General features: G+C 38.6%; 1 protein-coding gene across 1 annotated transcript; it reads right to left on the bottom strand.

Moving 5' to 3' along the window:
• Positions 1-13,131: 13,131 nt before the first annotated feature.
• Positions 13,132-15,466, bottom strand: LOC129728902 (uncharacterized). Its single transcript, XM_055687375.1, has 4 exons — positions 14,796-15,466; positions 14,120-14,674; positions 13,755-14,062; positions 13,132-13,642 (listed from the first exon to the last, which is right to left on the bottom strand). Exons 1-4 carry the CDS (start codon positions 15,394-15,396, stop codon positions 13,151-13,153), a joined length of 1,956 nt encoding a protein of 651 aa, XP_055543350.1. The 5' UTR covers positions 15,397-15,466; the 3' UTR covers positions 13,132-13,150.
• Positions 15,467-18,095: the final 2,629 nt, after the last annotated feature.

Below are 18,095 nucleotides of genomic sequence, written 5' to 3'. Positions count from 1 at the left end.
GGGATGAGGGAGAACTGGGGAGGTGGCTACACAGCATCATCCCCAAGGTTTCCACCAAACCTTGGTTTCGGAGGTTGGATGTAGGACGAGATTTCATTCGCATGTTGTCTCGGGTTATGTCCAACCACTACGGGTTAGACGCACATCTCCTGCGTATTGGGCTGGCGAGCAGTAATCATTGCGTTTGTGGATTGGGGTACCAAGACATTGAACACGTGGTTTGGGTGTGTGCTGAATTCCGCGGCACCAGATTTCTACTTTTGGATACCCTCAGGGCCCGAGGAATACAGCCCTATGTGCCAGTTCGTGATATCCTCGCTCAGCGAAACTTGCCATACATGCTACATGTTTATAGCTACTTGAAGAGCATCAAAGTGCCAATTTAACAGCGAAACGAATCTCGGATAAAAAAAAAACCATGTTAGTTTTAGTATTAGAATCAGTATCAGCTCATAGTCGGCAGCGAGGATAAAAAATTTGTCTTTAGCTTATAAGATATTTTAGACCATAAGGCATTAGATTAAATTAGCTACGTAAAACCTTAATTTGAATTGTGCCGTGTCAAATGAATGTTGTGAAAAAAAAAACCATAACGACGTCAAACGGAGGGATACATCCAAAGCACTTGGACGCGCTGGAGGTTTCGGGGTACGTGTCATTTCACCATTGTTTAAAATAGTCATGTCGAAGTCATCGCAAAGGTTATAGATCAAAGAGGAGCGGTAATCGTTGTAAGGGGAGCCCCAAGCCACGCCATGAGAGTTAAAGTCTCCCAAAATCAAACATGGCGAGGGGAGAAGTTCTATTAAATCAAAAAGCAACCGTTGCCCAACCTGTGCTCTCTTTACCTTGTATTGTCATTTGACATGCGACAACTTCGATGCCTGGAATCGAGGGGAGGTTAATACGATAAAAATTATAGTACTTCCTAATCCCTAGAAGTACTCCTCCATATGAGGTGTCTCGATCAAGGCTAATAATGTTGGAATCATGGAAGTTGTGATCAATATTTGAAGTAAGCCAAGTTTTACAATGGGAAAATGCATCGCATTTGTTTTCAGTTATCAAAACTTTAAACGAATCAATTTTTGGTAAAATACTTCCACAATTCCACTGTAGGACAGAGATAGAATCCTTCATATAAGCAGATGGATACAATCGCTGCAAAAAGGGGCCATTGGGCAGTCAACTGCTTCAAAAATGATTTAACTGTTGGGAGGAATGCTGTAAGAAAAACTTCAATTGGATCAGGTATATTGAAGGTTTCAAAAATCCAGTCCACAATGTCACCAATCCAGAGTTTATTTGGTTATCTAGATGTGCAAAAAAAGCAACTGAGGTTTTACATGTTCCTGGAAGTGCTGCGAACTCCTTCTGGAACTTTAAATTTGCATGCTCAGGAGGAGTTTGCTTCGGTTTTTCCGCGGCACTTTAAGTTTTGGTTGTACAATTCATTCCGCTTTGGGAAATCTTAGGACCTTTCTGGAGGAGCCCAGGAGAGGAAATACTTTTCCTCTTTCTAGACTCTCCAAGATTGGCGTAAGATGTTTTCGCTGGCAGACTGTCAGAATAGGTTTCATCAGAAGGGCAGGGTCCGGGTGGCTCGGGATGGTGGCGCGGGAGGCGAGGGATCTACATCCATCGCGCTAAATCTAGCGCACTAGCGTCGACAAGAACACGTACCTCTTTACTTTTTCCTTCCAGCAGGGTTGGTTGTCCGATCGTTCGAAGCGAGTTATAATGGAACGACCACTTTGCACGTCAGTTTCTGTCGAGTCTTTGACACAGAACGATGTCTCTTATTCTACCTTGAAAATGAAACAGTAATCCTGAATCGTAATGGCGCTCAGAAGCAATAACGTAAAATTTCTGGACATAAAATGGTTCTTGTTAAAAAAACTGTTTTTCCCTCAAAAGCGCCCCTATTTAGAAGAGTTTCAGGCAAACTAAATCATCTATCTAAGAAAGTAAGTAATATAATTTGGGAATCGACCGTAATATTGATATCGGGGGATTTCGGCTAAGCGGTCTTTTAATTTGGAAACACTTATTTGATTCTGTCCAACGTTTCAACACCGGTTGGTGTCTTCATCAGGGAAAAAAAATGCTAAGGTTCCTCGTCCTATGGCTTTTTAAAGCTTATAACTGTGTGTTTGGTGCAGTTGTGTGGTGGTTAGAACAACCACAGATTTTTAAAATAGCAAAACAGAATATCATTAGCCAAATTATCAATGTCACCACCACACAACTGCACCAAACACACAGCTTTAAAAAGCCATAGGACGAGGAACCTTAGCATTTTTTCCGTGATGAAGACACCAACCGGTGTTGAAACGTTGGACAGAATCAAATAAGTGTTTCCAAATTAAAAGACCGCTTAGCCGAAATCCCCCGATAAGAAAGTAATTTCAACAAAATATGGCTTTTTTTCAAAAGAATCCGTTTTGTTTTTTAAATCAATTTTTTGGGCACTTTTTCCAATTTAATTCTTCAAACATTTTTTAACGAAAATACAGACTATTTTCCTTAAGTCACCCCTTGACAACTTTTATCTATTCATCTTCAGCGCAAATTTGCTTCAAATGCAAATTCCTTCGAACGCAAATTAAGTACAATCGCATTTTGGCAAACTCAAACAATCGAAATCCGGTATACAATTACCCTTAGACCAAGTAAAAGAATACCAACCTGTCTTTTGCATAGCTATGTAGAGCAATTATGTGAGAAAGTGCTTGTTAAAATGTCTTATATTAGGTTTCTGAAATCTAACATTCATATTCCCCTCTATCTTTGAGTTTGTCATAGAGCAAGTTATTGTAATCAAAGTTGCATAAAATTAAGAAGTTGTTCATAATAGAGCTAACGATGTTTGCGTACACCCTTTGTTGGACTACAGTTTGTGTTTTTCTAAGCGCAAAGCTATTCAACTAATAATCTACTTCATTTAGGCAATATCCTAGCCAGTTTCTCAATCTTCATCAAACCGGTAGCCAACGAGTCATAGAACAAGTTAGAAAACCGACAATAGCTTCATGATAATAGACTTTCCTCCGGATCGGCTTGTAAGCTGATAGTCAAACTTAGGGAAACTAGCGGACGAGACATTAAATTTAATTTCATTAGGTAACGCCTGCTTATGTGGTGCCATCATTTGCCTTTCTTCGTTGGCTGAAGAGTTGGATCATCAGAGCACTTTCTGGAGGTATTAATGCATCATGCGAGTAGATAAGTGAAACTTTTTAAGAAATAATTTTATGAGGATTGCGAAATTGCGATGCCAAGCTGAAAATTGTATGTGTAGTCTGGACGAATCAGATTTGGTTGGGTGAAGATCATGTCAATTAAAAGACCCGCCACTGTAATCCCCAATTGTATGATTTACGAGTACATTAAGTTATAACCTTACTTCAAACATTAACTTTGATTACTTTGGTTTCGTGAATGTCTGGCAGAGTTACCTGCACAACAATCGTCCCATAAAATTGTTCGAAGCTGGGATAGCAATAAAAGATTTGATTTTCTGGCTCGTAATATAGAAAGTTATTTGCCAACAGTAAAAATACAAAGGTCAGCTATTGTAACATTATAATAATTGAATTGATTAGAAGATAGCCGTCTATTATGTGGGATGTCCTACGAAAGGCAGAATAAAGTAGATGTAATCGCGAAGTGTAGAATAACAAATGGTACAGTCACGTACGTCACAAGAATCTGAAAAAATTTTGTGACCCTTGACAATCATAGAAATTAAAAAAATATTCAAATTGCAAGAAATATAATCAAATTGTTACATATCTCTCTCTTGTAACACATCTAATGGCTTAAAAAAAACGTTTTAATATAAAAGTAATGATTTCAAACAAAATATCCAGAGTAATACGAGCGTTACAATTACATTAAAAACAAAGTTTTTATTTCCTCAATCAGCTGCAGACTCAAGAGGAACACATTTCCATAACCGGCTCTGACAATCTTCCATTACTCCCAAGCTCATAAAACATACGCAGAAAACACCGATGCCACCGTTTATGTGATTCCGTTTTAAATGCAGCTTATTGGGATTACGTGATTACACCAACTTTTACAACATCCAAACTCATAACAAACTTAATTGTGGTTCATACTGTAAATATTCTTCCACATTTTGCTAAGGTTATTCGAGGCGTCCAGTGTTTCCTGAAAACATAAATATAAGCGCATTACATGTGCTCTGGTAATGTAACAGACCGCGCAATAAAAAGCTAGCGGCAGAAAAGTTTCCGCGCGAAAAAATACTCTGCGAAGAGTCGATTTCTCATGGCACATGATTTCGAGCCCAAAATAAATGTAAATAGAAATTCGATATGTTTTCGTCTAAGGTTTAATGTTAAATATTTTTTACTATTTGGTTAAACCCACCTCAAATATAACAAAAAAATTAAGACTACTAATTGATGTCTAAAGGGATCAACACTGCCCTTTACTTTCATTCAGAGTTATATTCTAATTACGTGGAGGCAAATGGTTTAAACAAAATCTTTTTCTCTTCTCCAATTAGCATACATGGCGAAAGTTTGCTAAATTTCCGGGTGATTCATTTACTGACAAATTTTTTTGTTCGACCAGTGATTGTGCCGAGTAATGAAACTTGCCGGAATTACAAAAGTGCCACTTTTAAGCTTTGCCCTTTTTCCAACGAGCTGGAATCTTTTCCAGCCCTTTTTTTCCCTTCAGCGTGATGCTATGTAAATGGGCTTTGATAAACTTTTTGGCAATTGAACAAAAAAAAGTGAAATTCATACTAGAGAGAAAAACGCCCGCTAATAAATTGCACACTTTGTCTGGTGAGTGCCACAGACAGGCCTGCGCGGAACGAGAATCATTTTCATCAATTGATTCCATTCTTCGCCGAAAATATCCGCAAATATTGTTCTCTTGCGGGCACGAGCCAAATGAGGAGTCCATTATGTTCTCCGAGGCTGTTCATGCCGCGCTGCATTGGGCTGTGCACGGTTTAACGGACATTCATAATGTGGCTGGTGTTGGTGCTGTAGTCTTTTGCTGATTTTTTACTTCAATGCCTCTCAACTGGGTGCAGGGATACTTTGAAGTTTGCTTTTAATTGAACAACAGTAATTGGTAGTGCATCGGTTTTCTGTATGTATTGTTTTTCCAGGATTGCACAACAACAATAAATAGCAGTCGGGTATCGATATTTTTATTCAAACGAAACATTCACTCAAGCTCTGCATACGAATTTATGTTTTCCTTGAAGTACCTCATTAAATTTTTCTGCTACTACCGTATTCGCCTCAGATCGGTGTTCTACGAAAAAGTTTGCTATATTATTTTACATTGAACTTTACTGAGCTGTTAACCTTTCTAGAGAGGTATAAGAATAACTATCAAAAGCAAGGTTCTAAAAGTGTCACAAAAAGTTTGTTCAATTTCGAGAAACCCGAGGTTATTCGAAATTTCGTAAACTTCTATCATTTCTTATTAAAACATACAACCGAGGCTAACAAAATCTAATGCAATTCTTCTAAAATGTTATAGTTTTTACTTTGTTGTTCGATATAATTGTCTCCACTCAACTCGGTCCATGGTTGCAGCTCACCAGCCACGTTGTCTGTGAAGGCCCTGAAGGTGGAACCACCTGGCTCGCTGCACACCTCGTCATATCGTTCCAGTCGGGTCGTTACCAGCAATGGAAAAAATCACTTCTTGCGATTGTGAATATAGGTCGGACTCGATTATATACAGTCTCCAAAAAATTTTCACTATATATAATCGAATCCTGAATATAATCGAATCAGAAAAAAATTTTTTTTTGTTTATTTTGCATAAATATTTTGTTGTTTTTGAATAAATAAGTAGGATTTTTTTTTGACTAACCCCTTTAAAGTCGCAAAAAACCTTTCTTACAAAAGTATATGTACAGTACTGGACAAAAAAAGTACGCACCTGTGATATGTTCAAACTTTCTTGATTTAGGTAGAATCTAAGGCAGATGGATAATCAAAGTGTTCTAACAAAAGACAGTACTGGAGGTGTACTTTCGAAAAATGTTAGATAAAGCGACATGAGAACGACATATAAACATAAAAAGAGCTTATATTTGGAAATTGTCATTTTTTTGTGGACAAAATAAAGTACGCATTATAGTGATTCAACGTTCAAACTGATTTTTCTTAATTTTAATATTTAGTTTGGCCACCTTTAGCTTCAATCACGGATTGCAGGCGTCGAGGCATACTTTCAACGAGGTTTTTAATATGTTGGGAGTCGATATTTGTCCAAGCTTTTTCCAAAGCTTCAAACAGTTTGTCGCGGTTGGTGACATCTCCCTTGTCGACATTTTGATCCAAAATCGACCACAAATTTTCTATCGGATTTAAGTCCGGGCTTTGTGATGGCCATTCCAATAGCTTGATACGTGAAGCACGGAAATACGCAGTGGTTTTGTGGGCGGTATGCTTAGGATCATTGTCTTGTTGAAAAGTGAACTTCTTCTCTAAGCCAACCTTTCGCGCCGACTCTGTAAGATTTCTCTTAAAAATGCTGATGTAATAGTCTGCCGTCATTATGCCATCAATTTTCTCAATATTACCAACACCCGACCAAGCAAAGCACCCCCACACCATGATACTGCCACCTCCGTGCTTGACCGTCTTCTGAATAGGTTTCGTCCAAACTCGTGCTCGTTGTTTGTGGCCAAAGAGTTCAAATTTACTTTCATCGCTCCAGATAACCTGTTTCCAGAACTCTATCGGCTTGTCGATGTATTTTTGAGCGAATTTGAGGCGTTTGATCCTGCAGAAATAAACCTCAGCCAAAAATGTATGCTGAATACGAAGTAAACAAACCTGTTAACCTTTCGAATCAAAGGTCGTCGTTGGGCAAATCCACTCTTATAACCCATTTCCAGTAGTCTTCTGCGCACAGTTCGTTCAGAGGTATTTAAATCAGCATTTTCACGAATCACTCGGCTGGTAGCGAAAGGATTTTTTGCCACTTCTCGAGAAATTCGGCGATCATCGCTAGTTGTAGTTTTCCGCTTCCTTCCTCTACCGGTCCGATCGGCTACGCTTCCCAGTTCTCCATGCTTTTTGCATATTTTTCGTGCTCCTGCTTCACTTAAATCGTATTTTCGAGCAATTTCTCTATAAGACAGACCTTCCTGACGGTTGTCAACTATAAGTTTACGAATATCTACGGAAATTTGCTTTTTCCCCATCTTATCCGATTGTACCGCGCACTAATAATGATAAACAAATAATCAAACACATTGTTTCGACGTTTCTCTGCAGCAATGGGAATCTTATTGGACTTACGAGGAGTAGGACACAATAAAAAATAAATTATCTGAGCTGAGAAATAGTAAACTGATGATGATATTATTATTATTTGTTTATTATTATTATTTGTTTATTATTATTATTTGTTTATTTACATTCATCGGACATTATTGTATACATGAACACTTAATTGCTAAAAACGGTTAAAAATTATAATTAGTCACACGGTCGTAAAATACTCTAATACTAATATTGAAATCGAACAAATGGTAACACAGATTAAACAGTAAACACATACTGACATACATCTGATCGGTTCATGGTGCGCATAGTCTGTCCGATGGTGTGAAGCCGGAGGAAGCTTCGCTGTCGTAGTGGTCGTGGGATGATGTTCAAGTCGACCTGAGCGAGAATCCAGGGCGCATTCATGTTCCCTACAAGCACCTTAGCCAGAAACACAGTTCTCATTACCTTTCGTATCTTCTGAAGCGTGTCCATACCCAACAAGCGACATCGGCTCTCGTAGGATGGAAGTTCGTCGGGGTTTTGCCAGGGAAGAAATCTTAAGGCATACCTTACAAACTTCGATATAAAGAATGCGTACTTTATTTTGACCAAGCCAAAATAGAGCTTAATTACAATTATGCTGAAGTGTGAATTTAATATGCAATTCTTTGACAAAATTATTATACCAATCGTTAGTATATTAGAAATACTACAACTTATCCGAATTCATCGAGTTCATATACCTTATAATAAAAAAGGTACAGAGAATTCAACATTAGAATAGTGGGTTCGTACTTTTTTTTGTCCAGTACTGTATACATAATCGAATCAGAAAATTTTTTTTTGTTTATTTTACATACATCTTACTGGAGGTTACAGGATGGAATTCTATCGCTATAATTTCATAGCGCCTTTCACCTTTATCCTAGCTTAATAGTGTCTTCGGATAAATTGTTCGTATGAATGACCCGCATAACCGCAAATTGTCAAAAAATTTGAAAAGTTTACTATTCTATACTATACGATATGAGCCGTGAAGTGAAATGACGAGTTGCAGCTGCGAAAAGGGCCTACTACGGACTACGTAACCAGCTAAGGTCCCGTAGTTTGCAAACTCGCACAAAACTAGCACTGTATAGGGCACTGATACTCCCGGTGGCCCTTTACAGACATGAAGCATGGACGCTGAAGGAAGCTGATCGTCGAGTGCTCGGAGTTTTTGAGCGTAAAGCTCTGCGATCGATACTTGGCGGTAAACTAGATGGAGTGAGGCGCAGACGCATGAACCACTTGGCGGAGAAGATGGAGTGAGGCGCAGACGCATGAACCACGAGTTGTACCAGGTACACAAACATGCTGATAAAGTGAAGGTAATACAGCGGGGCAGGCTTCAGTGGGCTGGACATGTGGCCAGGATGCCTGACGCGAGAGCCGCCAAAACTATCTTCAGTAGAGAACCAGAAAGAGGCCGTCGACTCCGTGGTAGGCCTCACACGCGGTGGCTGTGCGCGGTGGAAGAAGATGCACGATCTGTTGGTGTATGAGGAGACTGGAGAACGGCTGCCCAAGACAGAAGAAGCTGGACATCTCTAATTCGTTCGGCAAAAAAAATAAACTTTTTGGTGTTAAGAGATAGAGGAATGGTTTATTCAGAAAAGTTGTAGAGGATTCAAAAGTATGAAACTTTGTTGAACAAATGAAAATCCTATCTTTTTCGGTACAAAGTTATAAAGTATAATATAACACATTTTTGCTAAAGACTATATATCTCCAGAACTTTTTCTTACAAAGTTAAATCTTATTTTAGCTTATTTTTTCGAAAACTTCAAGAACGTGTAGGTTAAAAAGGGGCAAGTAGAATCATGATGTCAATACTTTTTCTTGAAGTTAAGCTGAAGTACTATAAACTCCTTTAGGTTCCATTTGTCCCAATCCACCCATATTAGAGTACGGCGAGCATATGTCCCAGTAGGCTTTAATATATCAAAAATACTCAATTTTTTGTGTTAAGAGATGGAGAAACGGCTTGTTAGGCAAAGTTTTAGAACGTGCAAAAATATTGAGCTTTGCTAAACAAATAAAATTCCTATCTTCATTGGGTACAAAGTTACAGAGTGTTTTTTAAAAAAAGTTACTTAAAAGTTAGTTTTTAGTACTGAACTTTTGTTAGTTACAATTTATAAGAAAACGTTGTTCTAAAGAAGCATTCGGGTACACACAACATACGTTGAAGGCCACACATCTCCAGGACTTTTCCTTACAAAGTTGTAGCACATTTTAGCTTATTTTTCGATAGTTTTTATTTTTGCACGTTCTAAAACTTTGCCGAACAAGCCATTTCTTTATTTCTTAACACAAAAAAGTTAGTATTTTTGATATATGAAAGTCTACTGAGACATATGCTCGCCGTACTCTAATATAGGTGAAGAAATATAGGTGGAGGTGGATTTGTCTCAAACAAATGAAACCTAAAGGAGTTTATAATACTTTAGCTTAACTTTAAGGAAAAGTATTGACATCATGATTCCACTTGCCCCTTTTTAACCTATACGTTCTTGAAGGGAACGAAAATATAAGCCAAAATATGATATAACTTTGTAAGAAAAAGTTCTGGCGATATATAGTCTTTGGCGAAAATGTGTGTTTTGTTTTAAGTAAAAAAAACTAACTTTTGAGTAAGTTCCATATATTATACTTTATAACTTTGTACCGAAAAAAGATAGGATTTTCATTTGTTCAACAAAGTTTCATGTTTTTGAATCTTCTAAAACTTTTCTGACTAGATTATTTCTCTATCTCTTAATACAAAAAAGTTAACGTTTTTATTTTTAGCATGGTAAACTTTTCAAGTTTTTTGACAATTTGCAATTATGCGGGACACTCATACAAACAACTGATCTGAAGACACTGGTTAGCTAGGATAAAGGTGAAAGGCGCTATGGAATTAAGTTCCACTTTTTGCCTTATTGGACCACTGTGCGTTGAGATGATCATGACAATACTGCTTCCACCTTTCAATCACTTCACACTTCAGTTTTTGTAGCACTCCCTGTATCATCACGATCCAGTTCCTTCATTGCTTCACGATCTTGATCTGATGTTCCTTCTTTGGAGGACTGAGTTTTATCTGTTCCACGTACGTCGGTAGTGCTCCACGTTCGCCCTCGTTCAGTGTTGCAGCATTTTCGAAGGTGCTGCAGTTCACACTCATCGTCAAACTAGTCGTTTCTCCTTGGTTGTCGCTTCACTAGTATAGTTAGAGTGAATCAAATGTCACTCCAGTCATCTGCAAGGGTAGCTGTACCAGGATACACTTCATCACTCGAGCTACTTCCAGCTGTTACGCATACTCATGCGCGAATTCGGCGTTCCGTAGATACTCGATGTTTGGTTGCGGTGGGTGAATTCGAAGCATGATGCACACTGTCGAGGATTGTAAAATGCATGCATACTGCAACGAAATAATGGTCAGAATCTGCACACTGCGGTAGGTACGATCGTTGATGACGTCAGAGCAGAATTCACCGTCTTTTGAAACGTTTTGGATTCGATTCTCCACTTGAAATTCTCGTGGTTTCCAGATGGCCTGACGGATGTTTTGACTGGGGAAGAAAGAACTTCTGATTACCACCACGTGTACCCTGTGCGGTTGCAATTTTAGCATTTAGCTTAAAATTTCCTAATTTCGGTACTGCTGCGAGGAATGTATTTGTCAAAATTACCCGCATTTGGATACTCCTACAAGAGCGTGTATCCAATATGACAACTCTCACCGCTTGTGCTAAATATCAAACAGCTATCAAACACCTACTCTAGCAGAACATAGAACCAGGGATACCAGATGAGCATTTGTCTGCAAAACGCAGATTTTTAGAGACAGATTTTTGTTGATTTGCAGATATTTGCAGATTTTTTATAGTTTCTTCAGATTTTTGTTAGAGTCTTCTTTTTTTGCGCAGATTTTCTCAAAATGTGTGCAGACTTTTGCCTTCGCGAGCGAAATTTTTTCTATTCACGGATAGTCTTTTTTCAGATTTAAAGTAGATTTTTCCGGTTTTTCGACAAGTTACAGACATTTTTCAAAAACATCTGGCATCTCTGCATAAAACGCATCTTTCTCGTATTCGGGTTTTCCTTCGTGTCGTGTGGGCAGTGCACTGTGATCCAAAAAGTCAAAAAGTGGAGCTTAATTTCTTAGCGCCTTTTGCCCAACTCATTTGGAATGTTTTGCTCCTACTCTCAAAAACCTTAATTAATCCACCTAGCGGTCAGAACCAGCCTTGCTCATTCATTCTCTCATAAAAATAGATTTACATGAACGCTTAAATAAAGTAACGGTATATGCACTTTTTGGGTTATAGAATATTGATGTTGTGATTGAAGTATAAAATATGAAATTTGACGTAATGTTAATGCTTAAGAAATAGAGAAATAAAAGAAATGACTCTTAATTTCGAACAATTTGATAACGAGCGATAGCGGGAACGTTCAAATAGTACGATGCCACATTTTAAAAATGTTGAGGCCATATATATTAACCAAAGCAGGTATAGTTTTAAATAGTCTTTGAATTTCTTTTCTTTCCAAAACTTTTGAACCACATATCAAATTGTTATGAAGTTTGATATTTGTATGTTTGAGAGATGACTCGTTCGTATGACACTAGTTATTTTCAAATAAGTCGTGTAATACTTGAGATAGTAGACTTTCGTTATTTCAACAATTTAATACACAACGGTTGCTTAAGTTCGATTATAATCAAATGAAAAAAGAACGTATCTGGCAGCCAAACTTTGAAACCACGTGTTCACTGATGTAATTAATCGGTTAACCCTTAACTAGCCTGTTCATCTGATATCAATATTGTTCGAATCGGTTGTAAAGTTTCTAAGATATTGAAGTTTCGTGATTTTCACATTTCTATACATTACAGACGAAGTTACAGTCCGATTACAGCAAAATTCAATAGGGTGTTAGGAGCAGGGCCCAACATTTTCAGTTCAATGGGTGTAATTCATCCTGAAAATGAACCACCCAAACGTCACTGTCAATCGAATACGTACAGTTTCAACGTACTACCATACTCTTCACACTTTCGGTTTCGAGCGAACATTTCATCAAGCTTCACTCCTTTTTTACTATTACGTTCACGCCTTCTCTGTTAATCATATTGATGCGAGATTGTAAACGTCATCAGTCCGAATGAAAACGAAAGGTTGCTAGTTGGAGCAGTATTTTGTCACACTTAAATCTCATGAAAGCACTCAATGCTAAGTCAATGAAAGACAATCACCTTAGTCATTCAACAGTAGCAGTAAAGAAATACAATAAGAAGGATTGTTAATTTAAGATATTTTTAATTTTTTAATTTCATATGTTCGCCAAATGTCATGAAGGGGCATGTGTTTGTTATTTATCCGAAGTATTGCAGCTCAGAAGCCTTCGACTGTACAGAAATTCTTTCTGAGAAAAAAAATGTTAGGAATTGATAATACCCGGTTAAAAGATGTACACCATATGTGATGTAAGTTTTAGGAAACATGATCAGCTCCCTATTATTCAAAATCAGACATTTTTTGTTTGCATGCAAAGGTTTCTGAAGTACAATGCTTTGAATAAAATCTATGTCAAAACTCTCTTCTGGAAAATTACTCCTGAGTCTTAAATATATTTCACCCGTTGAAAATACCCGTTTCCACCCACGTTATTAATGTATGGCCATTTTATTTTTGGAACTGTCCGATATGGTAGTGATATGGAAGTGAGTAAGATGTTTTTCGTTCAATTTTTGTTTTATTTTTTTTTATCTGCGATACCAGAGAAACTCTCCGTTTCTTTTATCGTACTACCCTACTAAGAGAAAAAAATCATTTTAATTCAAGTATTTGCTCCTTGGCTGCGTCGCATAGCTTGGGAATAATTTTGTCAAATAGCGGTTTGTTTAACTTAATAATCAGGATATTTGATAGTGTATCCTCACCAAGAGTTGATCGGTTGTTGGTGAGCACCAATGCTAAAGCACTGAATGCCCTCTCAACCGACACTTGGTTAGACGGTGTAGCTAACACCACCGCAGCTACAGCACTCAATTCAGGATGTGTACACTTGCGGTCAACCCAAATATTCCACACGTCAAAGTTATATGTTCGCCTTGGCTCAACTTCTATCGCCTTGAGCTGCTGGTTGAAGTTATTGTCTTCCAAAAAAGAGGATTCCGCGGTGCCCCCGAAAAGCTCTGTAAGTAACACGTCATTCTCATCTTCACCTTTGTCTTGGTTGATTAGCTGCTGAACGTCTGATGGTTTCGCCACCGGAGATTGAAGTTGATGAATTCTGTTCCAGGTTTCAACGATGTACGACTGAAACAGTTTTGAATAGGTTTTTATTAAAATTTCTATTTTCAAACAGTGTTGTTATCATAAACATTAATGGGATATATAAAACAGTTATGCATACAGTCGAGTTTCATACCTGAATTTCTTCTTTCTCTTCACTGGTGAACAACTTGGAACCTGCGAAATTAAGTCTGGGGTCAAGATAGAGTGCGATCTTAAATGCGCGAGATGTTCGCAGACTTGTCAATCGTTTATTCAGTGATTCGACAAGTGGTGCTGAGAATGGGTTTGTTTCCATCTTCTTTACTTTTTGGATAGTAATCATCCATTGAAGATAAAATTCACTCAGCGAAATATGCTTCGATTGCATGTTTTTGGTGCATATAAAAAGAGGTTTGAATGCCTCTGCATATTGTCTCGTAAAGTCCCAGCTTCCCGAAAGATCTGAAAAGGTAGGAAATTAAAATTGTGAATGAAGTCTCGTAAAAACCATGTAACTACCCATCTCAGGGAACTGCTCTGCCAGTTTCTCGAAAAACGATTTTTGGTCGAGGAAACAAGACACCATCGAATAAATACCGCACCAACGGGTTTGTCCCCAAACGGGAGGATATCGTGCCTTCTGCAGCTCAAAGGCGCTGGTGTACTTAACCGATCTGCATTTCTTGGCAGACTCAGTTAGTAGCTTAACTGCTTCGTGTGACTTGCTCACTACGTCTAGAATCGCTAGCTGTAGTGTATGGACTGCGCAGCGGATAAGGTTTAGGCTCTCGCGCAACTCCTCTCCTAAAGCAGCAGTAAGTTGATGCTCCGCCATATCATGTTCCGCGTCCTGATCTGTGTAATCGGAATTATCATCATCATCGGCGTACAGATTGCTCTGGTGTTGTTTCTCCAGCTCCAACTGAAGCTGTTTCACAGCGGCGAGCATGTTCGCCCCATTGTCACAGGTGACGCTCCACACGTGCGTGAGTGTTAAATTATACTCCTGTATAACTTGCAAAATTTTGGTTTTTAGGAACGCAGCAGTTTGACGCACTTTGACTTCAATTATTCCTAGAAATCGTGAAATACGTAACTCTTTCAATTTAATTATACACACTAATGGTAATGGTAGTAACTACGCTTTGACGTGTGTGGCGTAGAGTTGTTGATCGTTTTCTCAGTAAACACTTACCTAGGGTCCGGATGACCACCTCGCCATTTAGATCATACTGGGCTAATATGGCCAGTACGTGGCGATTATGACGGCTTGCCGAATCGATTTTGAGAGATACAAGTTTTTCTTTCATTTCAGTGGCAATCTCTTGCCTCACCAATTCTGCTGCCTTTGCTAGGTAGCACTTCAGGGCTCTGGTATCCAAAGTGACCCCAAGAGCTGCCTTTATCGGATCGAGTAACACATTCATTCCCTCCCATTCGACACACGAAACTGGGAGGTTATGAAGGGCTACGAGCTTCGTTGCTGCTTCGACCAACATTTGTTGATCGATCGGAATAGGCCGCTTTGGGACGACTCTTGGTTTCTTAGCCGAGGGCTCTTGCTCCAACAACAAACCGAGGGCCTTCGCCCTCTCGGTGTGCAGGGATCGAAAATGCCGAATAAAATTCTGTAGATCCAGTTTAGTCCTTTGCATGTAGCTACATTCGACGTCCGGTTCAATGTTGCAGGACCATCCAGCGTCAGTGGTTAGCACGTGTTTTCCTGCAACTTCCGAGAAGCGATATGCTCGTTTGGCGGTAGCATTTTCCTTGCAAGGGCCGGGGGGAAGATTCATGTTTGCAATAAAAACACTACTTTTATTTTCTGTTCCACTTTATGCTGCGCCACGTCGCGAACCACTAGGAGAACTGATATCAGCGACAGAATTTTCAATCATACCATGCCATGAAGTGAAAATATTTGACAGATGAAACGACTGGGCCTGGTTTCAAGCAATTCAAATAGTCAGTGATAGCCTGTCGGTAGTCAGTCTGGCTGAAGGTGTTTATGAGGCGACTGAAACTATTGAACAATCAAAGCAAACTTGGAAACAGGATAAATTAGTTTCCGTTTCGACAATATGAGACGAAAAAAATAGTTGACTATGACATTGCATGAAGTAAGAGGGAGAGGCTTGTTCAGTCATTTCATTACGATTGAGTCGAAAATGTGTAGCCCTGGTTAGGAGGCAGCTAGACCTTCCATTTGGCAATAATTTTGTGGAAATCGGGTCAACCATCTCTGAGAAAAGTGAGTGAGTTTATGTAGTCTTCGGGATAAGTTTCTTTTCATAGTTGGATTTCACATTTTCAAACATAACAGGCAAAGTAATAATCCGTTTGCAAAAAAAAATTAATTGGGTCTTATGGGGAACAAGACCTTCCATATGACACTGGTTTTATGAAAATCGGTCCAGCCATCAGTGCAAGAATGCTCAATAGATTCGAAAGCACCACAAGACTTGTGTTAAAAATAAAAACATAAAAAATTCTTATCTGAGTCAATTTTTATCGAGACAATCTTTTTAGGAACCTTTAAGCTAAGAGCACTTCCTTTGTGCAGTATGTCGAGCTTAAGACGTTTCTCAAAAGAATCGTACGTAGCACGCACCTCATCCATGGGCATCACGTCCCAGATCTTAACAATGAGCTTTTTAAATTGATCCATAATGCTCACTTTGTGTTTACTCTGCTTGGTCAGCATGTACGACTATACATAAAAGTCCAGGGGATTATGATCCGGGAAGCTGGGAGGCCACAAAGTCTTATCGAGAAAACCAGTTAAATCTCCTGACACCACGCTTGGACGATATCCACCGGCCCACACGGTCCTTCTCGTAGAGGTCCCGAAGTACCGGGCCACAAGTTTCTCCAGAACCTTGGTCATAGCACGCTGCGGAAATTTTCACGTTTTTCACGATAAACACCTGTGGGAGCTTCTCACGCCTGAATACGGCCCACCGAACCATCACGGCGTACGGGGCGCTCTGGAACAGCAAGATGTTTATGTGAAACGGGGGGTGCTGGCCAACGTCGGCGCCCACAGCCGATCAGTTTGGACATTGTGTGGCTGTTGCAAGATAAAAATTCTCTCATCAGAAAACCTGCGTGCTGCGAAAGTATCAATTTGGCTTTGTCCAGCCATTTTGATAATTTTAGTCATTAGTTAAAATTAGTTACAGTTGGTAATATAAATTTTGACAGCGTGATTTAAAAAACTGACAGTGCGCTTAGAGTCTTCACCAAACCAAACCTGTTCAACAAGGAAGAAAACGCTCCAAAGGATTCAGAATAAAATTCTGAAAATGATTTTGAAGCGTCCTCCTTGGTTTGGTACACTCGAATTACATAGACTTACTGGTGTTGAACCATTAGAAGCTATGTCAAATAAAATTATTAACAATTTTCGACAAAAATCGTTGCAATCCTCAATTGCTACGATAAGCTCTTTTTATAGCCAGTAAGTTAGCAATTAAGTTAGTTGTAAGTTTACTTCCCCTTTTCTGACAAGTAGGTTTAAATCCCTACGAATGATAAGTCCTAATTGCGAAAGCAAACAAATCCTAACAATTAAAATTACAAATTTCTAACAGTGTTGAGAAGTCACCATTTGTGATTGAACACACATACTCATCATTTACTAATATTTATCATAAATACTTAAGCTACTAACAAATCCCCCCTTAAAAAAAAAAAAAAACCAAACCAAACCTAGTTATAATGTGCCATGCGATATCTTTCCTTTTAGTTTTAACTAGTATCAGCGTCTCAAATCATGATTCATAAATTGAAATAACACATAATTTAACCCTCTAGTGCCCAAGTTAATTTTCAGACGGACTTCAAAAAAATCACTATGGAACTTTGAAAATATTTGAAAATATTACCGTCTAGAGGCGGCACTGGACACTAGAGAATTGAAATTTTCAAGCCTTATGGATAATAATATTTAAAAACATCAAGCATCACAAGTAGAAATAATGTTGGCCGTGTGATAATATTGAATAAGACAAATTTAGATGAACGTGGTGGATCATCATTCTTCAATTACGCGGGTGATATCAAAGAGAACGGGTGAAATATCCACAAAAATTAATTACAGCGACTTAGCAGTACTCACCTTCAATGGTGGCGAAACAAAAATGGAAATGGGAGGCCTCATTTTGTTTCTGCTAGACTATTTGGATTATCACATTACAACATAACCAGCTTTAAAAAAGCCGCAACACAGATACATTCTGCGTATTTTTGAAGTTCGTCATTGAGTCGCCACAAGGGGGGATTTATGTTCTCACAAAGAAGGAATTAAATATATATTTTTGGATTCATGTTCAATCAGTAGATAAAAGGAACCCTGTTGAAGTTATTACTGAGTATAACATATGACGACTACAAGTTTGAATATGGATATGAATTGACAATTTTCACAGTCTCTTAGTTGACATTACCGACCCAATCAATGTTTTTCAACGAAGATTCGAACAAGTAATGCATG

The sequence above is a fragment of the Wyeomyia smithii genome, chromosome 3, assembly GCF_029784165.1.
Source record: "Wyeomyia smithii strain HCP4-BCI-WySm-NY-G18 chromosome 3, ASM2978416v1, whole genome shotgun sequence".
NCBI lineage: Eukaryota > Metazoa > Arthropoda > Insecta > Diptera > Culicidae > Wyeomyia > Wyeomyia smithii.
The sequence above is the reverse complement of the archived record's forward strand: the minus strand, read 5'-3'. Positions and strand labels throughout refer to the sequence as shown.